The sequence below is a fragment of the Solea solea genome, chromosome 7 (genome assembly GCF_958295425.1).
Source record: "Solea solea chromosome 7, fSolSol10.1, whole genome shotgun sequence".
Taxonomy (NCBI): domain Eukaryota; kingdom Metazoa; phylum Chordata; class Actinopteri; order Pleuronectiformes; family Soleidae; genus Solea; species Solea solea.
The window spans coordinates 2,462,146-2,489,766 of NC_081140.1; the positions used below are offsets into that span (position 1 = coordinate 2,462,146).

General features: G+C 41.5%; 2 protein-coding genes across 2 annotated transcripts; both read left to right on the forward strand.

Annotated features, from left to right (window-relative positions):
* Positions 1-1,101: 1,101 nt before the first annotated feature.
* LOC131462847 (extracellular calcium-sensing receptor-like) lies at positions 1,102-13,377 on the forward strand. Its single transcript, XM_058634380.1, has 9 exons — positions 1,102-1,334; positions 1,561-1,855; positions 2,013-2,099; positions 2,404-2,673; positions 4,344-4,550; positions 4,647-4,922; positions 11,952-12,179; positions 12,265-12,388; positions 12,467-13,377. Exons 1-9 carry the CDS (start codon positions 1,102-1,104, stop codon positions 13,375-13,377), a joined length of 2,631 nt encoding a protein of 876 aa, XP_058490363.1.
* Positions 13,378-15,782: 2,405 nt separating this feature from the next.
* LOC131462848 (extracellular calcium-sensing receptor-like) lies at positions 15,783-27,364 on the forward strand. Its single transcript, XM_058634381.1, has 9 exons — positions 15,783-16,015; positions 16,258-16,552; positions 16,692-16,778; positions 17,099-17,368; positions 22,339-22,545; positions 22,641-22,916; positions 25,942-26,166; positions 26,252-26,375; positions 26,454-27,364. Exons 1-9 carry the CDS (start codon positions 15,783-15,785, stop codon positions 27,362-27,364), a joined length of 2,628 nt encoding a protein of 875 aa, XP_058490364.1.
* Positions 27,365-27,621: the final 257 nt, after the last annotated feature.

Consider the following 27,621-nt stretch of genomic DNA (forward strand, 5'->3'; position numbering starts at 1 on the left):
TCGTGACGTCACCCAGTTCACGTTTTAAATCAGCCAGGTGGCCAACATTAATCTTGTTGCCGAGTATGATGCCCGCACAACCATAGGGGGAGAGAGCGAGACTTACGCTGCTACGGCATTCACCACTGCAAACTGGAGAGACAGCGCACCTTGAGCGTGGCGTCTAAGCCCAGCCGCTCGACAGCCAAACACTCCGACCGGAAGTGACGTGTTTACAAGAGTGCAGAGAACGAGACCCGGTAGAATATGCCGCATTTATAGCCCTGTCCACCTACAATGCATAGCTACCATTGGTGTTCAAATTAAGGCCGTCATAGTGCATGAGATGGAGCCCATGCATGCTGCTACACAACCATACTTGAGATTCATTGCCAGTGATTGCTACAACATCCATCAGGGTGTCCTATATGAAAATATAGATTGGCCTTCTCTCATAGAAAGAAGAAATAACCACAGCCATCCGTTTGTCTTTAAACCTCTTATTAGAAAATGACCTTTATGCATTTGGAAAACTGCCTGTAGTGTCTGTGCAGCTCATGGAAACTCCTGCAGTGTGATCCAAATTTAAATACTTTTGGCTCCCATGGTCATTTCAGGCATTTACTCAACAACCATCGACTAAAAGCATCGACCGGTTAACTGTTATCTTTTGTGCGATCATGTCTTTGGGCTTTATCTTACACCAGCCACAAATCCTCAAAAAAACAGCTTTGTGCCAGGCACAGCTGCACCTGGCCTTTACATGCCACCACCAAGTCATAGGTCTTGATGAGCACTCCCTGTACTCTAAAAGACATTAGTCTCCTCAACAGGTAGAGTCTGCTCTGACCCACCCCCTAAAGAACAGCAGCATTGTCAGTCCAGCCCAAACTCAGTCTGATATTGTTATGATTGAGAGGCCCCTATTGGCAGAAACAACATACTGTGTGCTTCAATAAATAAACTAATAACTCAGCCAAAAACATGATTCAGGCCTGGCCCTACAGCTTCTTCCTCTGCACTGATGGGTGGTGTGCAAAAATAAACAACACTGCAAATACATAAAATGTGATGATATTGTGATGAGCCTGCACTTAAACAGGGACGAACCAGAGTAAAGTCATGAGGACATTTTTAGACACTAGTCTCCTCTCGTTAATGTTGTTCTCCTGCTTAAACTTTGCTGTGTCCTCCTCTTTTCATTCTTCCTCTTGTCAGTTACAGAAACAGTTTGATCTAAATGGGATGCACAAAACTGGAGATGTGAGTCTAGGTGGAATTTTCAGATTTCACTTCTTTCCAGGTTATCCTGACCTGTCTTTTACCTCAGAGCCACAACACCCTACCTGCTATAGGTGAGTCTGACAGGGAAACAAATTAAGAAGCTGCTGGAAAGTAAGCCAATTAGTATGAACGTTTCCTGAATATTTTGTTATTCATGTAAAATAACAATCGATAATGTGATCTTATTGAAGCATTTAGGTTTTATTATGGATGTTGAATCTAAAGTCACTATTACCAGTATGTGCACTGTGACTGTGTGATGTATTTAAATGGTAAAAGTTGTTTTTTTTGTGTTAGCTTTAGTGTTGTAGGATTCAGGCTGGCTCAGACCATGGCCTTTGCTATTGATGAGATCAACAGAAACTCCAACCTGCTGCCTAATGTGACTCTGGGATACAGTCTGTATGATAACTGCAACCTACTAGGAACTGCATTTCGTGCAGCACTGACCTTAGTCAGTGGTCAAGAAGAGCAAGTTACATTAGAGGAGAACTGTGTAGGAACTCCTCCAGTCCTAGGGATTGTAGGAGATGCTTCCTCGACTCGTTCTATTGCAATATCCCCAGTCTTAGGTTCGTACAGAGTGCCACTGGTAAGTTGTCAACTCACTCATTATTGTGATGTATTTTAAAATGTAATTTAATTAATTCATGGAAATTAAATGTCATGAGGGTGTGGTCAGTGAAGAATCAACCTTCAAATTTCAGCCAACACTTTTCTTTTTGAATACATGCTCTGTTGTTTTGTAGGTGAGTTATTTTGCCACATGTTCCTGCCTGAGTGATCGACAAAAGTTTCCATCTTTCTTTAGGACGATCCCGAGTGATGCTTTTCAGGTGAAAATAACTTTGCTAAATCAAAATACATCAAACAAATCATGTGCAACAACAGTCCATATACACTGCAGTCAAAAATAATCACTATTTGTGATTGGAGAAATGTTGATAATAGTCAAATAATACTTGATACTACCTTATACTTGAACAATATCATGACCCAGAGTCTCTTAAACCTGGAATGAACCATTGTTAATGTTACTGTTATAAATCTGTTTGTCCTACTATTTCATTTCCACAAATCTCTGCTACTTGTTTAGCAGGATTGCCTGTGCACTAATCCCTCTGCTTTGTGTCCACATAGGTGAATGCTATGATTCAGATTCTAAAACACTTTGGTTGGACTTGGGCTGGTCTGCTTATCAATGATAATGATTATGGATTCCATGCTGCCCGATCCTTTCACTCTGATCTGGGTCCAGCTGGTGGAGGTTGTCTGGCTTACACAGAGATTTTGCCCCGCGTATACGACCCTGCTGAACTAAAGAGAATAGTGGATGTAATAAGGAAATCTACAGCTCGAGTGGTGATTGTGTTTGCAAGTCAACGTCGCATACTCAACCTCATGAAAGAGGTAGGTGTTGATGTATATTCAATAAATAAATAAATAAGTTTTCTCTCTAAATCTGACTGTTATTTTTTACATGTACTTAGTGTCTGTCAAGTACATTTAAATGATGATGTAACACCTCTGACTTTTATTTTAGAGTTAGAATGTTTATTCATCACTCTGCTCCTGTTACTGTGTAACATGAGAACAGTGATGCAGAAAATGTTGTGCTTTCTTTTTCCAACCAAATACAGAGTTGCAGCTTTTGGTTCATTACTCTTGAACCAAAAGTAGTAAGAGTAGTTTTGCTGAACTCGTTATGTCCCTGGGGTTGAGAACACTCAAAAAGTGTTAAATACTCAGTCATCATCAAGACTTGAAAAAAAGGACTTTTCTCGTCTTGATGACCACTCAAAACTGCTTGAGTGTTACACAAACCATTAAAATAAATTATTCAGATTTTACTCTCACAAAACAAAATGATTATGTTGAATAAATCATCACTTCCGGAACTAACATCTGGAAAAGTATTTAACACATTTTACCTGGTTAGATACTGGTGTTTAAAGTGTGATTTCTGCCCAATGCTTGATTTTGAAAAATGCCAATAAGTGGTCTGAGAGCTGAGGAGGGGAGGAGGGAGGAACAGTGGGGAGCAGTCATGGGGTGTGGTTCTGCATTAATTCTTACACCATGTTGCAGCTGTGTGAGGTGCTCAGTGTGAGGAGCCTCTCAATCGCTCATAATTTAGTTTTCACAGTCGCTGTCATACACAGGGTTGACTGTGGAAACTAAATTATATTTTATTGGTAAAAAAAAAAGAAGAAAAAAGGGCTACATGGTTGGTGTAGTGGTTAGCACTCTTGCCTTTGCTGAAGTAAAACAAGGGCCTTTGTGCATAGAGTTTGCATGTTACCGCTGTGCGTGCGTGGCTTTTCTCTGTTTTCTCCGGCTTCCTCCCACAGTACAAAAACATGCCATGCAATATGGGTATTAGGTAAATTTGACATGTCAGAGGGAATGGTTGTTTGAGTCTATATGTGGATCCTCATGTTCAATTCAATTCGATTTTATTTGTATCGCGCCAAATCATAACATACATTATCTCAAGGCACTGTACATAGACAACATCAAGAAGAGCAGAGAACCCCAACAGTTCACACAATGATCAATCACTAGGCATCAGTGGAGAGAAAAAACTCCCTCTTAACAGCAAGAAATCTCTGACAGAACCAGGCTCAGAGATGTGCGAAGAATGTACAAAATGGATGGATGGTCAAAAAAATAAATATAGATCAATATACTTGAAATAACTGGTTTTCTTCTTGTTTCCTGTAATGTTCTAAGACAACAAGTAACAGTCAAGCTGTGAATGAATGCTGGGGTGATTATATGATAGGGAAAGGTCACCAGGAAAGGTCAACGTAAGGGTTGCACATAATGGTATCTGTTAGGGTAAACATTAGATACACCATACCTAATAAACATTAGGTATGGTGTCTGTTCTTGTTTTACTTTGATGTTTGTGTATACTGTAAGTGGTGAAGCTTTTTGGAGGAAGGGGAGAGACCTTTTTAGACCGTCCTTGGTGACAGTGTCTCTCCTCCATGCAAAAATCCATGCATGCAGTAAAGATATGATTTACTCAACAGTGATGACTCAAGAATTTCTTTCACAACTTATTCACTCTCCAGGTGGTGAGGCAGAATGTGACAGGCCTGCAGTGGATTGCCAGTGAAGCCTGGATCTCATTGATTTCACTTCAGATTCCCCACCTTATGCCGTACCTGGCTGGAACACTGGGTATCGCCATCCGTCGAGGAGAAATACCAGGACTCAGGGAATTTGTATTACAAATACGTCCTGATCTACATCACAACAACACCCATGGAAATAGCATGGTGAGCATTAAATATTTCAATCTGACATGGAACTACCAAAACATAAATAGTGTCATTATTTCAAGAAAACCTTCCTTTTCTTTTGTGTTTTTTCAGGTGAATCAGTTTTGGGAACACATATTTCAGTGTAGATTTGCACCACCTCCAGCAGGTTGGGTCGAAAGTGGAGGAGAATTATGCACTGGACAGGAAGTTATAGAGAATGTGGAGACTGATTTCTTGGATGTTTCAAACCTCAGGCTAGAGTATAATGTGTATAAAGCTGTGTACGCTCTGGCGTATGCTCTTGATGACATGCTGCAGTGTGAGCCAGGGAGAGGACCTTTCAGCAACAACACCTGTGCTCATTTACAAAGACTGGAGCCATGGCAGGTGAGATATCAGTTTACACTCAACTCTTAATTTCACTTAATACTTTGCATACTTTTAGGGCTCAATGAATGGTAAATGATATGTAATTATATAGCACTTTTCTCGTCTTGATGACCACTCAAAGTACATTCACTCACTCACACATTCATACAGTGCATTTATGTGCAGCGCTTTTTCAGAATCAGAAACAGGTTTATTGCCATGTATGCATGAATCAATATAGGGAGTTTGCTGAGTTGAAATTGGTGCCAAAAAATATAAATTACACACTATATTAAACTAAATTAAACAGTAGATAAAACAATATTCAATACATTATTAATACTGTACAGTAAATTGTACAATGGCAGTCCAGTGATTAGCATTTATGTAATGCATTGGCAGGGATTGTGTGTTGTGGGTATGGTAATGTAACGTATCATGTATTGGGCAGTGGGGAAGAAACGGTTCTTGTGGCGTGACGCTTTGGGGGAGTGGTTGGAAGAGTCCATGTCCTGGGTGAGAGGGATCAGCTATCAGCTAACAATCTTTCCCGCCCACCCCCCGGGTCCGGGAGGCATGCAGGACTTGCAAGGAGGGGAGATTGCTGCCAATCACCTTCTCGGTGGAGCAGATGTTGTGCTGCAGCCTGCTTATATAATTAGCAGTTGCAGCAGCATACCAGACTGTGATGTAGTAGTTGAGGATGGACTTGATGATGGAGGTGTAGATTTGCACCATCATTTACTTTGGCAGGTTGAATTTACTAAGCTGCCTCAGGGAGTTCATCCTCTGCTGGGCTTTTTTGGTGAGGGCACTGATGTTCAGCTCCCACTTGAGGTCCTGGGTGATGATGGTCCCCAGGAAACTGAAGGACTCCGCAGTGTCTACTGCAGAGTCGTGGAGGGTGATGGGGATGGGCTGGGCTGCGCTCTTCCTGAAGTCCACAATAATCTCCACTGGTTTAGCAGTGTTGAGCTCCAGGTTGTTGTTGTGACACCACACCTCTAGTTGGTCGATCTCCCACCTATAGGCAGACTCATCTCCCTTGAAGATCAGACCAATGAGGGTGGTGTCGTCTGCAAACTTAAGAAGCTTGACAGACTGGTGACTGGAGGTGAAGCCGTAGGTGTACAGGGAGAAGAGCAGAGGGGAAAGAATGCAGCCTTGAGGGAGTGGTGGCGTAGGTTCCTGGGGAATCTAAGTGCTGGAGGATGTAGTGGAGGGCCAGGTTTATAGCATCGTCCACAAACCTGTTGGCTGTGTCGGTTAACTGTAGGGGTCCAGGTGGGTGTCCGTGATGAATTTAACGTGGGATAGCACCAAGCGTTCCAGAGTCTTCATGACTACAGAGGTCAGGGCGATGAGTCTGTGGTCACTAAGTCCAGTAGTCCTTGTTTTCTTGGGCACGGGGATGATGATGGTGGAGGTCTTGAAGCCAAAGTCAAAGTCAAAGTATACTTTAATATATTGGGCAATTTGTTTGGTCAAAGTGCAGCACATTTAAACACATAAACATACAAGTACGCAGCCCCCCCACACATACACACACACACGCACACTCACATACACACACAACAACAACTTTTTGTAATAAATAGTCACACAGTAGTAGGCTTAACGTACATAAGTCTAATACACCACAGAATTATTTACTACTTTAGTACACCCTAAAGTAGTTGAGCTTACTGTAATGTTTCTCAACTTCTTCTTAACATTAATACTCGTACACTGCTCGGACAGTCATCACCATGCTCTTTATTTACTTCTCTCCCGCTCTCATACAACATAACACTTATAACAAACTTAATTATAACTTTGCTGTGACACGTTTTTATGTTCAATACACTTGCATAGAAAACAATTCCACTTCATTACTGTAACCAAAATAGTTTTGTTAAGGCCAGGGATGTATTCAAACTTATCAATTTAACCAAAATCTTATTACAACCACAAACTCAATTTCACAAAAACTTCTTCAGTTTACTCAAAATATAACTACCAAATGTATCAAAAAAACTTCAATTTAGAAAACCTAAACTTCTTCCTTTTACACAAAATGTATCAAAACAATAATCTTTAGCTCAAAGCTTTTACTTTTCCAACTTCAGATGTATTTAGTTGTTTTGTCCATGTTACAACAACCTGAATGGCGAGGGGTGGACTACCCTGCCATTAAGACATGCACCGGGGATTATTCTGCCCCTCTTTGGCACTGTCTGTCTAAGTGACAAAATGTGTGAGATGAGTTGGCAGCCTCCTGGTTCTTTGAGGTCTACTGTTTTGTTGGGGAGCATCATCAGGCACTATTCCATCAGGTTTAGTTACACGATTCGGCTCAGCAATATCTTGTTCAGGCTCAACCCATAGCTTCACAAATGATACATGACGCATCACCTTCTTGCCATTCTTTTCAATGACGACTGATTGACCTTTTCGATTTATCACTGTATAGGGGTCACGTTCATATGGTGTTGACAATTTGTTTTGTTTCTGCTGCCGTAACAGTATGTCACCCTGTTTCACCATGCTTTCTTTTGCTCTTCTGATTCTGTTTGCATGTACATGTCCCTTCTCCTTCCTCACACCATCAGTTGTACACACAGCAGCATCCTGTCCTGTAGGTTGCACCTGAGATTCTGACACTTCAGGAAGTTTGGTTCTGATCTGGCGGTTGAATAGTAGCTCGGCCGGACTGCGACCTGTGACACAGTGCGGAGTGCTGCGATAAGCCAAAAGAAAAACATCCAGCTCAGTGCGCCAGTCCTTTCCTTCAGAATGAGCTGCACGTATGGCCTTACAACGTGTTCTGTTCTGCCTTTCAACTTCGCCACTTGCCTGAGGCCAGTATGGCATGACACGGCGATGTGCTGTACCATGTTCCTGCAGATATGTTTTGAATTCCTTTGACAGAAATGGAGTGCCATTATCCGTCACCATGCATTCTGGGAGCCTGTGTGTTGCAAATTAGTGTCTCAAACGATTTATTATGTTCATAGAGGTGGGGCTCCGAAAGATATCAACACTCACCCACCTAGAGTAATAGTCAGTCAGCACCAGCAAATGGTGTCCAGATCGGAATGGTCCACCCAAGTCCATAGCGAGCATCTGCCATGGTTCCTTGGGAGCTCTGTTCTAGTGGTAGGAACCTCCTGTGAAGTCGGACTGTTGATTTGACATGCATGACATGACCTCACTAGCTCCTCTGTTTCTCGATCAATTCCAGGCCACCACACTTTTGTTCTCAGTCTCTGTTTTGTTTTTACTATTCCTTGATGACCTTCATGTGCTAACATCAGTGTCTGTCATCGTGCAGCCTGAGGAATCACAATTCTGGAACCTCTCAACACAAATTTCCCCACAGTGGAAAGCTCAGATTTAACTGTCTGATAAACCGGTTCACATTTACTCCAGCAACTAGAGTGGGGTCTGCTGCAGACAATTCCTCCATTTGTTGGGGTGTGAAAGCATGTGGCACTGCATGTTGAGCCACCCAGTAAACGTGGTCCTCCATTGTTCCTTTCTGCACTAGCTGGTTGACTGTTAGGCGTGACAGCGAATCAGCTGCATTCTGTGGGTCTGGCTTATACACAACCTTAAAGCGATAGGGCTGCAGCCGCAAAGCCCATATTTAAATCCTGGCTGGTGGCTTGGACTTAAGTGAATAGATCATTTACAGAGGTTTATGGTCAGTGACCAACACAAAGTCCTTCCCATAGAGAAATGCGTGAAATTTCTCACATGCCCACACAATAGCGAGGGCTTCTCTTTCAGTTTGGGAATAACGACGCTCTACATCAGACAAGGCTCGGCTAGCATAGTAGACAGGCTTGTGTGTTCTGTCACTTTGTTTCTGGCTCAGTATCGCTCCTAATCCCACTGGACTAGCATCCACAACCACATGTGTCTCTGCATCTTGTTTGAAATATGCCATCACATGAGAACTGGCCAGCTGTCTCTTCAACTCCACAAATGCCTTTTCCTGCTCTGATCCCCATGTCCATTTACAGGACTGCCTTGTGAGCCTCCTAAGTGGTTCAGATGTTGTGGCTAGATTAGAGATGAACCTGCCACAATAGTTCAGAAGTCCCAAAAAACTCCTCAACTCAGCAGCATTTGTTGGCCGATGTGTATTCTCCACTGCCTCGATCTTAGACTGAGCTGCTCCTAGTCCATTTTTGGATAACACGTGTCCCATGAATTCCAGTTGTGACATTCGGAATTGGCACTTTGTCCTGTTGACTGTCAGATGCCTCTCTTGCAAACACTTGGTGCAGCCTCTCATCATGTTGCTGTATGGTTTCTCCTGTTACAATGTCATCTGATATGTTGTGCACTCCAGGAATGGCTTGTAGTACTTGTCCAATGATGTTTTGATATATCTCAGGTGCAGATGAGATACCAAACATCAGTCTCTTATAACGCCATAGCCCCGTGTGTTACAAAAGTGGTGAGCAACCTGGACTCTGGCTCCAGCTCTATTTGATGGTATCCCCACTTCAGATCGATTTTTGAGAATACTGTGGCTCCTGTCATGTCCTCCAGTATTTCGTCTATGACGGGGATGGGGTGCCTTTCTTGGACTATGGCTTCATTCGCTCTGCGCATGTCCACACACAGTCTAGGCTCTTTCTTACCATGCACCACAACCAGAGGTGAGACCCATGGTGTTGGTCCGTTTACTCTCTCAATGACATCAGCTTCCTCAAGTTGTTTCAGTTTCTCCTCCACTTGTTTTCTCACACTGAAAGGTATCCTGCGAACAGGTTGTGCAACTGGTCGTACACTGTCATCCACATGCAGCTTCAGTTGAAAGTCTTTCAGTTTTCCTAAACCCTGAAAACAGTCTTTATATTTGTCCACTATCTCAGCTGTGAAAGCTGTTATGTCTTGTGGCTGGACTGTATTCACATGTTCAATAGGGCCGATGTTAGAAGTCCCAATTTCACAGCAGTGTGTCTGCCGAACCCACAGATGTGTGCCTCTTCAATCACTTGAATTGTTGCTGATCAGCACAGTGCTTCAGGGTGGATGGTGAGACAGAGTCTGGTCCAGAAGCTTTGTGGGGGTTCTGCCTCCTGAAGAGTCTGTTGACATCACTCTCCAGGATGGTGAGGGTCTGTGTGGTGGTGGGGGTTGCTGGGGGGGAAGTGAATGTGATAACTGGAGACTGTTGGGAGGTGTCGAGGGGGAAGGTGTGAGGACTGTCTCATTGTCTTTCAAATCTGCAGTAGAACTCCTTCAGGTTGTTGGCGAGTTGGAGGTTTTCAGAGGAGTGGGGGGGTTTAGGCTTGTAGTTGGTGATTTGTCTGAGCCCCTTCCAGACAGATGTGGAGTCATTGGCTGAGAACTGCAGTTGAAGTTTCTCAGAGTAAAGTCGTTTAGCTTCCCTCACCGCTTTCCTAAACCTGTACTTCGACTCCACATACCTAACTCTGTCACCGTTCCTGAAGGCCTCCTCCTTCTCCTTCCTCAGCAATCTGAGAATTGTAGAGAACCAGGGTCTGTCGTTGATGTAGCGCTGCGTGATGGTATGCAGTAGTCCTCACAGAAGTTAATGTATGAGGTGGAGTGGCTCAGTGGTTAAGACCGGTACCCTGTGTGCAAAAGACATCATGGTCGCAAGTTCAACTCCATCCCTGGCTGATTGTTCTCAATTCCCTTTTAAGTCGCTTTGGATAAAAGCGTCTGCTAAATTACATGTAATGTAATGTAATGAGGCCACATTGTCTGTGCACTCATCCATGCTGAATACATCCCAGTCAGTAAACTCCAAACATGCCTGAAGCACCTCCACACGCTCAGGAGTCCACTGCTTCGATGTCCTGACAACAGGTTTAGAAAGTTTTCTGCTTGTATGCAGGAATCAGGTGCACCATCACATCCGAGTATCGGGGTATCCCAGTGCAGCACGGGGTCAGCGTGGTATGCGCTGCTCACTGCAGTGTAACAATGGTCCAGAATGTTCTCCTCTTTGGTTGTGCATTTAATGAATTGTCTGGATTTGGGGATTTTGTGTGTGAGGTTCACCTTGTTGAAGTCACCAAGGACAATAACTAAGTCCGGTTATGTCCACTCCATGCCCCGCGATGTGCGTCATGCACACTCGCATGACGGGCGGGACATAAACACCGACCAGAATGAATAAAGCAAACGGATCTTAAGTGCATATTCAAAAATCCTTTGTGGGGGATTGATAGAGTATTAAATTACTACTAAAACTTATACTTATATATTTTAGCTTATACCTTTTGTAACATGGATGAACGTGGAGACTAGTAAATTGATCATGTGAGAAAAGAACAAGATCTGGTGGTCAGGAGCACTGACTGCATCTGACTCAGTCACTGAGCTTAAACACAGCTGAATGGGTTGGGATTCAGTTCAGTACTCTTAGCTTTTGTCAGTGCTGTCGCTAAATACACCAAAACCCTCTGTTAAAAGTAGACATTTTAGAAATTTCCTTCCTAATGTTGGAGTTTAACACACATTTTTTGGAATTTTAAGTCTTTTGAACTGATCTACAGTTTGGCATTGTTCTTGGATTTTCTGATGCAGATTTTCTGACACTTTAATCTACTGAATCACACATTTAGTGCACTGGTACACTCATTAATGCACAATATGAATCATTGGATGTATCAGTACATGTACAGATTCCTCACAATGACAAGAACTGAGACATCTCAGTCTTTTTTGTCGTATTGTAGGTTTTAATATGCAGCAAACTATGAAAGGTTGTGAGATCAGAATGCAGCACATAATTCAATCTTCAAAATGTTACCTTTATTTATGTGTTTGTTGCTCTGGTGGAAAAGTAGTTCATTTGCCGTCGGGTCGGGATCATCAAAAGTGTCCGTTCTCCTCCTCCTCTCATCACAGTGGCAGCTGAGCTGCAGCATTGCTGTGTCTCTACACTGTCCTCTCATTATGCGCCAGCCCAAAGTTTTAGTTTGTGCTTACTGGGAAAGTCTTGTAACAAAAAAGAGAACTTCTGTTTCTAATTCTGATCATTCTATCATCCTATACATCTGATTCTATTATCCAAAGCTTATGCATTACTTGGAAAAAGTCAACTTCACCACAACATTCGGTGATCAAGTATCATTTGATGAAAATGGTGATGCCTTACCTGTATATGACATCATAAATTGGGTGTGGCTCCCTGATGGAACAACTAAAGTTCAGAGAGTGGGTGAGTTTAAGAGATCAGCCTTCAAAGGTGAAGAACTCACACTGGATGAAGACAAAATCTTCTGGAACTTTGAATCCAAACAGGTAATTTCTTACTTTCTTGGACAACCATGGATTTGTCTTAATCATTATAGATTAATCTAACAGATACTGATGTTTCTCCACACAGCCTCCTCGGTCAGTGTGCAGTGAGAGTTGTCCTCCAGGTACCCGCATGGCCAGAAAGAAGGGGGAACCTGAGTGTTGTTTTGACTGTGTCCCTTGTTCTGAGGGAAAGATCAGCAATACAACTGGTGAGTGTAAAGTTTTAAACACCACAGTTCAGAGATTTTGTATAAACATGTATCTCATCACTTTCCCTCTTTCCTCAGACTCGATGGAGTGCACCAGTTGTCCAGAAGATTTCTGGTCCAGCCCCCAGCGTGACCACTGTGTCCCTAAGAAAACAGAGTTCCTCTCCTACCATGAGCCTCTGGGTATCTGCTTGACAACCACCTCACTGTTGGGCACATGTATCTGTGTTGTTGTTCTGGGCATCTTCATCCATCATCACAGCACACCTATAGTTCGTGCCAACAATTCAGAACTCAGTTTTCTTCTCTTGGTGTCACTTAAATTCTGTTTCCTCTGCTCGTTGCTCTTCATTGGACGACCCAGATTATGGACTTGTCAACTAAGACATGCAGCATTTGGCATCAGCTTTGTGCTTTGTGTCTCATGTATCCTGGTGAAAACCATGGTGGTTCTGGCTGTGTTCAGGGCCTCCAAACCAGGAGGGGAGTCCAGTCTCAAGTGGTTTGGTGCTGTGCAGCAGAGAGGGACAGTTCTGGTTCTGACTTCTGTTCAAGCAGCAATCTGCACTGTCTGGCTTGTCTCTGCTTCACCAGTGCCTCATAAAAACACCCAGTATCACAGTGGCAAGATAGTTTATGAGTGCGCAGTTGGGTCCACAGTTGGTTTTGCAGTTTTACTTGGTTATATTGGTTTACTGGCTGTCCTCAGTTGTTTGTTAGCTTTTCTAGCAAGGAATCTTCCAGACAGTTTCAATGAGGCCAAACTCATCACTTTCAGCATGTTGATCTTCTGTGCAGTGTGGGTGGCCTTTGTCCCTGCTTACATTAGCTCACCAGGCAAATATGCAGATGCAGTTGAGGTATTTGCCATCCTGGCCTCCAGTTTTGGCCTCATGGTGGCGCTGTTTGGACCCAAATGTTACATAATCCTGTTGAGACCAGAGAGAAACACAAAGAAAGCCATCATGGGTCGAGGCACTGACACTTAAAACCAGCAAAATGAAGGAATGTTGTTTTCATATAATAATAATTCAGGTGTAGAATCTGTTAATTATGATAATGTTATGTGAAAAAGTATGAACCTAAATAGCCACAATAATTTATAGTGATGCACAGTATGTAGTGAGCAGAGAGAGATACGCTTAACACATTTAATGTAGAGTAATGAAAATTATAATGAGCAGATATTTTAGGCTCGACTTAACATGTATTTTCAATCTATGACAAAGTACATAAGAGAGTCCACAATTTTTAATCTTAATATGAGTTCTATTAAACCTAAACTTTTTCCATTGTGTGAAGACAACTATTGTCCTTGGTTTGAATGCTGATAGAGATTATTGTGCCAAAGCCTTAATAAAGTAATTGTCCTTATTTATCAATGTTCTGCCTTTTCTTCAATGGCAATTACATATCATGTCACAACTGAAATAGGCAATTTATTGTCTTAAATTTGTGCATATGATCTCTGTAAATGTTCTGAGTCATGTAGCTTAATGAAAGTATCAGTGACTCAGATATAATGTGCTGTGCCTTGTATCAAGTTCAGTTTTAAATCAGGCTTATCTGTGACAGTTGTGGACGTTGTGAAGGAGATAAACTAACAAGAAGCTGCTTGGAAGCAGAATACAGATTTCAGAAACCAATGAAAGGGGTCTGTTGTAACATTCTTGTTGATGAGTAATGAGAGAGATGGGGGGGGATGTACCCTCAAACACTGAGGGTACAGAACTAAATCTTTTAAGATGTTAACTTCATTTGTGAGGTTTATGTTATGGGACAGTAGAAAAATTTAAAAAATCCGGAAACAGCCTTATCTCAGCGTATTGAGCACCGTACAGACACCAATAGAAAAACACATCCCAACAGTGAAATCACTGCAAAATCAAACACTGAGGGTACAGAACTAAATATTTTAAGATGTTAACTTCATTTGTGAGGTTTATGTTATGGGATCGAAGAAAAATTTAAAAAATCCGGAAACAGCCTTATCTCAGCTGAATGCGCACACAAACAGACACCAATAGAAAAACACATCCCAACAGTGAAATCATTGCAAAATCAAACACTGAGGGTACAGAAGTAAATATTTTAAGATGTTAACTTCATTTGTGAGGTTTATGTTATGGGATCGAAGAAAAATAAAAAAAATCCGGAAACAGCCTTATCTCAGCTGAATGCGCACACAAACAGACACCAATAGAAAAACACATCCAAACAGTGAAATCATTGCAAAATCAAACACTGAGGGTACAGAACTAAATCTTTTAAGATGTTAACTTCATTTGTGAGGTTTATGTTATGGGACAGTAGAAAAATTAAAAAAATCTGGAAACAGCCTTATCTCAGCTAAATTGCGCACACAAACAGACACCAATAGAAAAACACATCCAAACAGTGAAATCTTTGCAAAATCAAACACTGAAGGTACAGAAGTATATCTTATAAGATGTTAAGTTAATTTGTTAGGTTTATATTATGGGACAGTAGAAAAATCAAAAAAATCCGGAAACAGCCTTATCTCAGCTGAATGCGCACACAATGGATTCATTGCAGGTAGATGTGAAGATTATTTGACTGAAGACGGACAATGGACCCACAAAGCAGACTCATGGGCAGGAATCCAAATCACACACAACATGAATCTTGGGTTATCGAAAGGTAACAACACACTGACAAGGAATACAACAGAAAACACTGGAACCTTCACACCAACTTTCGACCAATTAAAGCAACCATACTTGAGATTCATTGCCGGTGATAGCTACAACATCCATCAGGGTGTCCTATATGAAAATATAGATTGGCCTTCTTTCATAGAAAAAAGAAATAACCACAGCCATCCGTTTGTCTTTAAACCTCTGATTAGAAAATGACACTCATGAAACTCCTTCAGTGTGATCTAAATTTTAAATCCTTTTGGCTCCCATGGTCATTTCAGGCATTTACTCAAATACCATCGACTAAAAGCATTGACCGGTTAACTGTTATCTTTTGTGCAATCATGTCTTTGGGCTTTATCTTACACCAGCCGCAAATCCGCAAAAGAAAAGCTTTGTGCCAGGCACAGCTGCACCTGGCCTTTACATGCCACCACCGAGTTGTAGGTCTTGATGAGCACTCCCTGTACTCTAAAAGACATCAGTCTCCTCAATAGGTAGAATCCGCTCTGACCCACCCTCCAAAGAACAGCAGCATTGTCAGTCCAGCCCAAACTCAGTCTGATATTGTTTTTATTGTTTTGATTGAGAGACCCCTATTGGCAGAAACATGTTTCTGCTTCTCCTTCTGCACTGATGGGTGGTGTGCAAAAATAAACAACACTGCAAATACATAAAATGTGATGATATTGTGATGAGCCTGCACTTAGACAGGGACGAACCAGAGTAAAGTCATGAGGACATTTTTAGACACCAGTCTCCTCACATTAATGTTGTTCTCCTGCTTGAACTTTGCTGTGTCCTCCTCTCTTTATTCTTCCTCTTGTCAGTTACAGAAACAGTTTGATCTAAATGGGATGAACAAACCTGGAGATGTGATTCTTGGTGGAATTTTCAGACTTCACTTCTTCCCAGCTTATCCTGACCTGTCTTTTACCTCAGAGCCACAACAGCCTACCTGCTATAGGTGAGTCTGACAGGGAAACATACACAATAAGAAGCTGCTGGAAAGTAAGCCAATTAGTATGAATCTTTCCTGAATATTTTGTTATTCATGTAAAATAACAATCAATAATATGATGTTATTGAAGCATTTAAGTTTTATTTTATATATTATATTATTTCCAGTATCTGATGTTATGACAGGTGTAGCTTTGCACAGAGACTGTGTGACGTATTTAAATGATAAAACTTGTTTTTTTGTGTTAGCTTTAGTGTTGTAGGATTCAGGCTGGCTCAGACCATGGCCTATGCTATTGATGAGATCAACAGAAACTCCAACCTGCTGCCTAATGTGACTCTGGGATACAGTCTGTATGATAACTGCGTCCAACTAGGAATTGCATTTCGTGCAGCACTGACCTTAGTCAGTGGTCAAGAAGAGCAAGTTACATTAGAGGAGAACTGTGTCGGAACTCCTCCAGTCCTAGGGATTGTGGGTGATTCTTCTTCTACACGTACTATTGCCATATCCACAGTCTTAAGTCCGTACAGAGTGCCTCTGGTAATTATTTATTTCAATTTATTTCAACTCACTCATTATTGTGATGTATTTTAAAATGTAATTTATGTAATTAATTCAAATTTAAAAAAAAAAAAAACCTAAACTTTTCCTTTTGAATACATGCTCTATTGTTTTGCAGGTGAGTTATTTTGCCACATGTTCCTGTCTGAGTGATCGACAAAAGTTTCCATCTTTCTTTAGGACGATCCCGAGTGATGCTTTTCAGGTAAAAATAACTTTGCTGAATCAAAATGCATAAAACAAATCATGTGCAACAACAGTCCATATATACTGCAGTGCAAAATAATCACTATTTGTTTTTTTAAATTGATAATAGTCAAATAATACTTGATACTGCCTTATACTTGAACAATATCATGACCCAGAGTCTCTTAAACCTGAAGTGAACTATCGTTAATGTTACTGTTATAAATATGTTTGTCCTACTATTTCATGTCCACAAATCTCTGCTGCTTGTCCTAGCAGGATTTCTAGTAAAGATGATTCCAGCCTGTGCACTAATCCCTCTGCTCTGTGTCCATATAGGTGAATGCTATGATTCAGATTCTAAAACACTTTGGTTGGACCTGGGCAGGTCTGCTCATCAGTGATAATGATTATGGATTCCACGCTGCCCGATCCTTTCACTCTGATCTGGGTCCAGCTGGTGGAGGTTGTCTGGCTTACACTGAGATTTTGCCCCGGGCTTATGACCCTGCTGAACTAAGGAGAATAGTGGATGTGATGAGGAAATCTACAGCTCGAGTGGTGATTGCGTTTGCAAGTCAGAGTCGCATGCTCAACCTCATGAAAGAGGTAGGTGTTGACGTATATTCAATAAATTCAACTGTTTTCTCTCTAAATCTGACTGTTATTTTTACAGTTACTTAATTTCTGTCAAATAGATTTAAATGATGATGTAACACTTCTGACATGTTAAAGGTTCTACCAGGAGTATTTTACAGTTAGAATGTTTATGCATCAATCTGCTCGTGTTACTGTTTAACACACATGCTGAAAATGCTGAGCTTTGTTTTTCCATCCAAATGCAGAGTTGCAGCTTTTGGTTCATTTCTCTGGATTGTTCATAGGATTATGGGTAGTTTTGATGAACTCATCCTGTCCCTGGGGTTGAGAACACTCAGAAAGTGTTAAACACTCAAAATCATCATCAAGACTGGTAAAAGATACAGGACTGTTCTCGTCTTGATGTCCACTCAAAACTGCTTGAGTGTTACACAAAGCCATTAAAATAAATTATTCAGATTTTACTCTCACAAAACAAACAATTATGTTGAATTAAGCATCACTTCATTAACTAACAGCTGGAAAATTATTTAACACATTTTACCTAGATAGATGTGTTTAAAGTATGATTTCTGCCCAATGCTTCATTTTGAAAAATGCCAATAAGTGGTCTGAGAGCTGAGGAGGGGAGGAGGGAGGAATAGTCATGGGGTGTAGTTCAGCTGTGTGAGGTGCTCAGTGTGAGGAGCCTCTCAATCGCACACACCGAGCTTCAACAGGTGGACAGAGATATGCGACAAACTGACAGCTCTGCTGTTTATAAAAGGGGGAGGAGTCTGGTAACTGACTCTGGGAACCAAAAGTAAACCTGTATTTTGTGACCTAAGTGGTCTGTTAGGGTGATAAGGTAAGACTAGGTCTTTCAGGTATGAAGGGGCCTGACCATTAAGTGATTTGTACGTGAGGAGGAGGATTTTAAATTTAATTCTAAACTGTACAGGGAGCCAGTGTAGAGAAGCTAACACTGGAGTTATATGGTCTCTCTTTCTAGTTCCTGTCAGAACTTGTGCTACAGCATTTTGAATGAACTGAAGGGTTCTAACAGACTTGTTGGAACATCCTGATAATAAGGAGTTACAGTAATCTAATCTAGATGTAACAAAAGCATGAACTAGTTTTTCAGCATCCTGTAAGCACAGAATGTTTCTAATTTTCATAATGTTCCGCAGGTGGAAGAAGGCTGTTCTGGAAATTAGTTTTATGTGTGAATCAAATGGCATTTCCTGGTCAAAAGTAACTCCAAGGTTCCTCACAGTAGAACTGGAAGCCATGGTGATGTCATCTAAAGTGAAAATGTGATCAGAAAGTTTTTCTCTAAAGGGGGTTGAGGGCCGAGTATAATGACCTCAGTTTTTTCTGAGTTTAAAAGTTGAAAGTTACAGGTCATCCAGGACTTAATGTCTCTGAGACATTCCTGGATTTGAACAACCTGATTTATTTCATCCGGCCTCATTGATAAATATAGCTGTGTGTCATCTGCATAACAATGAAAGTGTATGTTGTGCTTCCTAATAATGTTCCCTAGAGGAAGCATACATAAAGTAAAAAGTATAGGCCCAAGCACTGAGCCTTGTGGAACTCCACAATTAACTTTGGTTTGTAGTGAGGCTTTATCATTAACATGAACAAACTGGAATCTATCAGAAAAGTATGATTTAAACCAGCAGAGGGCAGCACCTGTGATCCCAAGAGTCTGCTCCCATCTCTGCAGTAGAATATTATGATCAATGGTGTCAAATGCAGCACTAAGATCTAACAGGACAAGTAAAGAAACTAGACAATTATCTGAAGCCAAGAGAAGATCATTACTAACTTTAACTAGTGCTGTTTCTGTGCTATGGTTTAATCTAAAACCTGAGTGAAAATTTTCAGGCCAGGCCATTAATGCGCAAATATTCACATAATTGATTAGCAACTGCCTTTTCTAAGATTTTAGAAACAAAGGGAAGATAAGATATAGGTCGGTAATTAGCTAAAATATCTGGGTCAAGGGTCGCTTTTTTGAGAAGGGGTTTAATAACTGCTATTTTAAACGTATGGGGCACATATCCAGTTAATAAGGATAGATTAATTTGAGTCAATATAGAGCTGTTAATTAAAGGAAACACATCTTTAAACAGTTTGGTGGGGATAGGATCTAACTGACAGGTTGATGGCTTGGATGATGAAACTAATGATGTTAACTCAGAGAGATCTATAGGGGAGAAACTGTCTAACTGTGCACCTGGTGCTTCTAAAGCTCTTGTGCTAAAAGATGAGTCAGTCCCAATATGAGGGAGCAGACGATCAATTTTTTCTCCGATTGATGTTATTTTATTCACAAAAAAGTTGATAAAGTCATCACTGCTCAGTGTTAAAGGAATAGATGGTTCAGTGGAGCTGTGGCTCTGTGTCAGCCTGGCTACAGTGCTGAAAAGAAACCTGTGATTATTCTTATTTTCTTCAATTAAAGAAGAATAATAGGCAACTCTAGCTTTGTGTAGGGCTTTTTTGTAAGCTTCAAAACCATCTTTCCAGGCTGTATAAAATTCCTCTTGGTTACTGGAACACCATTTTCTTTCTAATCTACGTAACGCCTGTTTAAGAGCGCAAGTATTGGAGTTAAACCATATTGCTCATCTCATCTGATTCACTACTTTCTTTTTCAGAGGGGCAACACAATCTAATGTAGTACGCAGTGAGGCTGCTGTACTATCAACAATGTTATCTATGAGGGCGGGAGTAAAATCACAATAGCTACCTTCAGATGTACTGACATATTGCACCAAGTTAAATAAAGGTTGCACTGTCTCTTTGAATGTATTAATATTATTATCAGACAGGCACTGGCTGTAGCTGTATTTTTTATTTATGTTATTGTATTTCATTATTGTACAATTAAATGTGAGTAAATAATGATCAGTAAGGAGAGGGTTTTGAGGAAATATGTTTAAGTTATCAATATCAATACCATAAGTTAACACAAGATTGAGGGGAAGGCAATGAGTTGGTTTATTAACGTGTTGAATAAAACCAATTGATTCCAACAGCGAGTTAAATGCGCAGCTAAGACTATCACGGTCAACATCTACGTGGATGTTGAAATCCCCTACAATTATGATTTTATCTGTCTTAAGTACTAACTCAGATAAGAACTCAGAGAACTCTGATAGGAACTCTGAATAAGGTGCAGGTGGACGATAAACTGTGACTATCATAATTGGTTTCTGTGATTTCCAACCAGGATGAGATAGATTTAGAATAAGGCTTTCAAACAATGAATATCGTGGTTTGGGCTTGGGATTGATTAATAATCTAGTATTAAAAATGGCTGCTACACCTCCTCCTCGGCCTGAGCTTCTATGAATATAGGTATTAGCATGAGTGGGTGAAGTTGAATTTAGACTAACGTAATCTTCTTCATGTAACCAAGTTTCAGTTACACAGAATAAATCAATACAATTGTCAGAAATTAGATCATATATTAAAACAGATTTTGAGGAGAGTGACCTTATATTTAATAGTCCACATTTAAAAGTGGTATTATTTGACTCTATTTTATTGTCAGTATTAATCTTTATTAAGTTAGAATGTCTAACTCCTCTTCTGTTTGTTATTGATGTTACGGCCTGGAGAACAGAGGAGGACCCAAACGCAAGAGGCTGTAGATGGTCGACAGTTTATTTACAAAAAAGTTTATCCAGTACTAAATTGAACAAAAGGTGTCCGCTGCTGCAGGCGGCTGGTGGCAGGAGGCAGGTCCACACAAAAAAAGGCGAAGGGCAGCGAGGCGCAGAGCTGGAGTACAAACATAGAAAAAAGGGCAAGGTTAGGATTAAGGCTCGACTCGTTCGCAACAAAATTCACATGAGCAGTTCCACTGGAGAATTTCCACTGGCTCTACCGATTTTGACGGAATTATCTGGCACAGGAGTGAAGTCAGAGCCGGTTTTATGGGGAGGTGAATCAGGTGAGAATTGAAACCAGGTGTGCCTCACTGCCCTTGTGAGAAGTGGTTAGCTCCTCCTCCTCCACCACCCTCCAACACTGCAGGTAAACACAAGAGACAGAAAGGAGAAGACAAGTACACCAAACACAACACAAGCACACCCCAGACCATAACAATTGATTTATTTACTTTATTTACTTTAGTTTTTACTTTAGTAGGTCGGGGGACACAGTCACTATGGGGTTTTTAATTGGTGACTGCTCGAAAAGAAGCACAGAGAAGCATGAAAGACTGCAACTCTGTGTCCTGGTCTCAGCTCTGGCTTGTCATGGGTTTCTAATAAAATGTCCGAAGCTGCTAGATAAGAGAGCTGCTCCATCCAAAGTGGGATGGACGCCATCTCTCCTCATGAGACCAGGTTTCCCCCAGAAGGTTTGCCAGTTTTCTAAAAAAACAATGTTCTCCATTCACCTCCATACCATAAGTCAGTCCTCATGACTTAAGCAATAGTCATTTGCCATTTCTGTGCATTTAGAGTAGAGTTTGATGTCTTTTGATAGGCGACAGTAGCTCAGTGGTAGAGCGAGCTGTCTTCCAACTCAAAGGCTATAGGTTTGATTCCCAGCTCCGGTAGTCTACATGCCGATGTATCCTTGGACATGTAGGTGTTGATGTATATTCAATAAATTCAGCCACACAGCCATCATCTCCTGCCGGCAGCTTGTGAGTGGGTATGAACGATGAGTGATAGAAAATACACTGCACATAGACACTCTGTACGTAAGTGTGAGTGAATGGGTGAATGGCAAAACTGTAGTGTACAGTAGCTTTGAGTGGATTAGAAAGGCGCTCTATAAATACAAAACATTTATAATACAAACCCTTAGATCAACTTCTGCTACAGAGGTCAGCCATTTTATCTGCAGTCAGGTCCTTCTCTTTTTTATTATGGTGCATACCTGTGTATGACATCGACTGTGGAAACTAAATTATACTTTATTGGTTAAAATAAAGAACTATCGATATACTTGTTCACATATTAAATGTACAGGTGGTGAGGAAGAATGTGACAGGCCTGCAGTGGATTGCCAGTGAAGGCTGGTCATCAGCTGATGTGCTCCAGACTCCTCACCTCTTGCCATACCTGGGTGGAACACTGGGCATCGCCATTCGTCGAGGAGAAATACCAGGTCTCAGGGACTTCCTGTTACAAATACGTCCTGACCTTCATCACAACAACACCCATGGAAATAGCATGGTGAGAATTAAATATTTCAATCTGACATGCAACTACCAAAAAATAAATAGTGACATTATTCCAAGAAAACCTTTTTCTTTTGTTTTTTTTTCCAGGTGAATCAGTTTTGGGAACACACATTTCAGTGTAGATTTGCACCACCTCCAGCAGGTTGGGTGGAAACTGGAGGAGAATTATGCACTGGACAGGAAGTTATAGAGAATGTGGAGACTGAGTTCCTGGATGTTTCAAACCTCAGACCTGAGTACAATGTGTATAAGGCTGTGTACGCTCTGGCGTATGCTCTTGATGACATGCTGCAGTGTGAGCCAGGGAGAGGACCTTTCAGCAACAACACCTGTGCTCATTTACAAAGACTGGAGCCATGGCAGGTGAGATATCAGTTTACACTCGACTCTTCATTGCACTTAATCTTTTGCATGCATTCAGGGCTCAATGAATGGTAAATGGTATGTCATTATATAGCACTTGTCTTGATGACCACTCAAAGGCTTTGGTTGTTAGGGGGTGAGCCAGGGCTGGGTCTAGGGCAGGGATATGCAACTAAAATTCTATTAGGTCCACTTATAGAAAATTTCCTCAAGCAAAGGCCGGGAACATCATAATGTCTAACTTGCGTTATTATTTAGTAATGGGATATATACTGAAGTAGCCTAGTATTCTGCATTTAATCAACAACTGACTATCAGATCAAATATAGAAAGAACAATTAAAAATATTTATTGTCACTTTTATACAATTATATAGATATGTAACACTGAACATATGTATTATTTTCTTCTCTCTTAAAAGGAAAGGCTGCATATAAAAATAAATTGGTGGAAATAAATATAATAATAATCTTAAAATAACTCATAGTGGCTACGGTCTATGAGCATATGAGACAGACTTGTTTTGTGCTTCCAGGGGGAAGAATGAACATGAATGAGTCTTTCCATTCTGGGTTGAAAGCTCTATTTAATTATTTTTGTCTCACTCTCGCTCACTCGTCTCTGTCTTCTCTCGCTGTAACTCTCTTTTCTCTCCGTCTTCTCTCGCTATAACGCTCTTTCCTCTCCGTCTTCTCTCGTTGTAACGCTGTTGTCTCTGTCTTCTCTCGCTGTAACTCTCTTTTCTCTCTGTCTTCTCTCGCTGTATCGCTCTTTTCTCTGTCTTCTCTCGCTATAACGTTCTTGTCTCTCTGTCTTCTCTCGCTGTATCGCTCTTTTCTCTGTCTTCTCTCGCTGTAACGCTCTTTTCTCTCTGTCTTCTCTCGTTGTATCGCTCTTTTCTCTGTCTTCTCTCGCTGTAACGCTCTTTTCTCTCCGTCTTCTCTCGCTGTAACGCTCACTGATGCCCTGTCTGTCACTCGCTCCTCACTGCCTTCATCTGTCCGTATTCAGGGTCGCAATATTTAGCAGATGCACAGATGTGATTGGCTTTCAGTGGCATCACATGGGATAGCTTAACTCAAATGCAATTAGTCAGTGGATTTCCTGATTTGCTCAACCAGTACCGTAAAGTCTAGAGAAGCTGCGCCAGTCAAAATAGAAGCACCCCGTCAACATTTAAAATACTTAAATAATTTATTAACTGTAGGTCCAGGTCCGTATAGGACGGCGCCTGGGTCCTCGGACCACAGTCTGCCTGTTAGTGACCTCTGGTCTAGGGCATGGGTGGGATTGGGATTTAGAGTCCAAGTGCTGTGGTGCTGTGCTGACCTGGGCATTGTTTCTACTGGAATGTGGAAGGTACTGCTAGTCTGGAAGCTGACACCCAAAATAGGTCACTCCTGCTTGCTTCTTGCATATTGGAGGTTTTGAACCCTGACAGGCTCAGGGACCTGCCCGTCTCCTGTCCCCCCACGGGTTTCAGTCTGTCAGTGAAGGAGCTGCCCAGTGCACTGATGGTGTCCTGCAGGGTGTGGGACAGATTATCCAACATGAAGGTGTCCAACACAGCTTGGCTGACTTGTGGAGAAGCTGGCTAATACTGGCAAGCCCAACGACATGCAGCTTCAGTAGTTGTTGAGGCAAAATCTTGAAAATGGAAAGAGTTGAGTGAGGCCATGGAGCAAGACTATAGGTCATCTCTGAAGTAAACCAACTGATAACTCGGGGGAGGAAGTGGCTTCCTGTCCAAATTGTGTAAAGTGGAGCTTGAGAGTTGTTGAACTTGACTGGGGAAATAGTCGGGCAGTAACCTCAATCCAACCAACATATGTTATCTCAGGGATTTAAGTCAAACAAGTTAAACAACTTCGTAGTGGCCGACCCTCAGGGGAGGATGAGATACAATATGACTTCTTCCTAGATATTCTGGCCTGGTTGACATGCCTTTGCAACATTATGTGGACATTGGAGGAAAGTACATTTGGAGTGGCAGACTGAGGTGGTGGGCCCCATTTTTAAGAAATGGGACCAAGGTATCAAAGTACACAGCCTCTATGTAAAGGTCTTTATCGGGATGCTGGAGAGAAGACTTAGAGTGATAAGCGAACCTCAGAAACAAGAAGCAAGACAGGGACATGGGAGTTTGCCAAACCAGTCTATGTGGTGTGTGGAAAAAGCTTACGAATGTGTCCCTCCAGGTGTCCTGTAGGAGGTATTTTGGGTGTATGATGTGGATAGCTTATTGCTATTGGCAGTCCCATCTCTGAATTGTTGGTGTGAAAGCTTGTGAGCAATCCGTCCTGGGTTGTATTTATGCCTGTACTTACAAGTGGTCAGGTGTTAACCGATTGCAATCTGATCACAAAACGCATTTTAATGAGTTTAGAAACAGTGGACGGACATTATTGGTGAACCTGCCATATCCTCGCATCTTCAACTTCCTGATTCCTTTCCCTTCATCTTACTCTAGAGAGTCACTTAAAGTTTATAAGAGCCTGGAGGAAATCTCCGTAGCATACCATTAGCATTAGCAACAGGCAGTGTAATCTAAATTGCTGTGTTAACGTTGCTATGCAGACTTGTATGTTAGTTAGACTGAGTCCATTATATATCAAGCGTTCACCACAAAATCCATCGTTTGTGTTTGTTTCCATTGCGCTGTCTTCTTCTGCTCAGTGAGCGCATGTTTCATAGTAGGGATTCACCTCCACCTTCTCTCTGGATCTGTGGGGATCCAGTGAAATGCTCTCCCGTTAGCCTGAAAACAGCCAGCGAATAGTTGACATATTGCCTGATTTATGTGCTGTCTCCTGTAAATCAATGGATTAGCCACGTTCTTTCCTGCCAGTGGGCGTGTCAGAGGCTTTACCTTGGTTGAGTGAAGTCACCTGTCAGAGCTCTATGAGAACCCCAAGTGCATTTGAGAACAATTCCTACATTTTGTATCATCATAAGGAAATACACTCTTGGATCCTTTAATGGCCTTTTAATGATCATTCTATACATCTGATTCATTTATCCAAAGCTTATGCATTACTTGGAAAAAGTCAACTTCACCACTTTTGGTGATCGAGTGTCATTTGATGAAAAAGGTGATGCCTTACCGGTATATGACATCATGAACTGGGTGTGGCTCCCTGATGGAAGAACTAAAGTTCAGAGAGTGGGTGAGGTTAAGAGGTCAGCCTTCAAAGGTGAAGAAATCACACTGGATGAAGACAAAATCTTCTGGAACTTTGAATCCAAACAGGTAATTTCTTACTTTCTTAGACAACCATGATTTTGTCTGAATCATTATATATAAATCTAACACATACTGATATTTCTCCACACAGCCTCCTCAGTCAGTGTGCAGTGAGAGTTGTCCTCCAGGTACCCGCATGGCCAGAAAGAAGGGGGAACCTGAGTGTTGTTTTGACTGTGTCCCTTGTTCTGAGGGAAAGATCAGCAATACAACTGGTGAGTGTAAAGTTTTAAACAACACAGTTCAGAGATGTTACATAAACATGTATCTCATCACTTTCCCTCTTTTCTCAGACTCCATGGAGTGCACCAGTTGTCCAGAAGATTTCTGGTCCAGCCCCCAGCGTGACCACTGTGCTCCTAAGATAACGGTGTTCCTCTCCTACCATGAACCTCTGGGTATCTGCTTGACAACCACATCCCTGTTGGGCACATGTATCTGTGTTGTTGTTCTGGGCATCTTCATCCATCATCACAGCACACCTATAGTTCGTGCCAACAATTCAGAACTCAGTTTTCTTCTCTTGGTGTCACTCAAGTTCTGTTTCCTCTGCTCATTGCTCTTCATTGGACGACCCAGATTATGGACTTGCCAACTAAGACATGCAGCATTTGGCATCAGCTTTGTGCTTTGTGTCTCATGTATCCTGGTGAAAACCATGGTGGTTCTGGCTGTGTTCAGGGCCTCCAAACCAGGAGGTGAGTCCAGTCTCAAGTGGTTTGGTGCTGTGCAGCAGAGAGGGACAGTTCTGGTTCTGACTACTATTCAAGCAGCAATCTGTACTGTCTGGCTTGTCTCTGCTTCACCAGTGCCTCATAAAAACACCCAGTATCACAGTGACAAGATAGTTTATGAGTGTGCAGTTGGGTCCACAGTTGGTTTTGCAGTTTTACTTGGTTATATTGGTTTACTGGCTGTCCTCAGTTGTTTGTTAGCTTTTCTAGCAAGGAATCTTCCAGACAGTTTCAATGAGGCCAAACTCATTACTTTCAGCATGTTGATCTTCTGTGCAGTGTGGGTGGCCTTTGTCCCTGCTTACATCAGCTCACCAGGCAAATATGCAGATGCAGTGGAGGTATTTGCCATCCTGGCCTCCAGTTTTGGCCTCTTGGTGGTGCTGTTTGGACCCAAATGTTACATAATCCTGTTGAGACCAGAAAGAAACACAAAGAAAGCCATCATGGGTCGAGGCACTGACACTTGAAAACAGCAAAATACAGAAATAATCGTTTTTATAATACAATAATTCAGGTCTAGAATCGGTTAATTAATATATTAATATTACGTGAAAAAGTGTGAGCGTAAATATCCACAGTAATTTATAGTGATGTACAGTATGTAGTGAACAGAGAGAGATACGTTTAACACATTTAATGTAGAGTAATGAAAATCATAATGGGCAGATATTTTAGGCTCGTCTTAACATGTATTTTCAATCTATGACAAAGTACAAAAGAGAGT

Coding starts and splice junctions, on each gene's coding strand:
- LOC131462847 (XM_058634380.1), top strand. CDS start 1,102: ATGAGGACATTTTTAGACACTAGTCTCCTCTCGTTAATGTTGTTCTCC. Junction 1,856..2,012: donor GTTCGTACAGAGTGCCACTG/GTAAGTTGTCAA, acceptor GTTGTTTTGTAG/GTGAGTTATTTTGCCACATG. Junction 2,674..4,343: donor TACTCAACCTCATGAAAGAG/GTAGGTGTTGAT, acceptor TTCACTCTCCAG/GTGGTGAGGCAGAATGTGAC.
- LOC131462848 (XM_058634381.1), top strand. CDS start 15,783: ATGAGGACATTTTTAGACACCAGTCTCCTCACATTAATGTTGTTCTCC. Junction 22,917..25,941: donor AAAGACTGGAGCCATGGCAG/GTGAGATATCAG, acceptor ATTTATCCAAAG/CTTATGCATTACTTGGAAAA. Junction 26,167..26,251: donor GGAACTTTGAATCCAAACAG/GTAATTTCTTAC, acceptor TTCTCCACACAG/CCTCCTCAGTCAGTGTGCAG.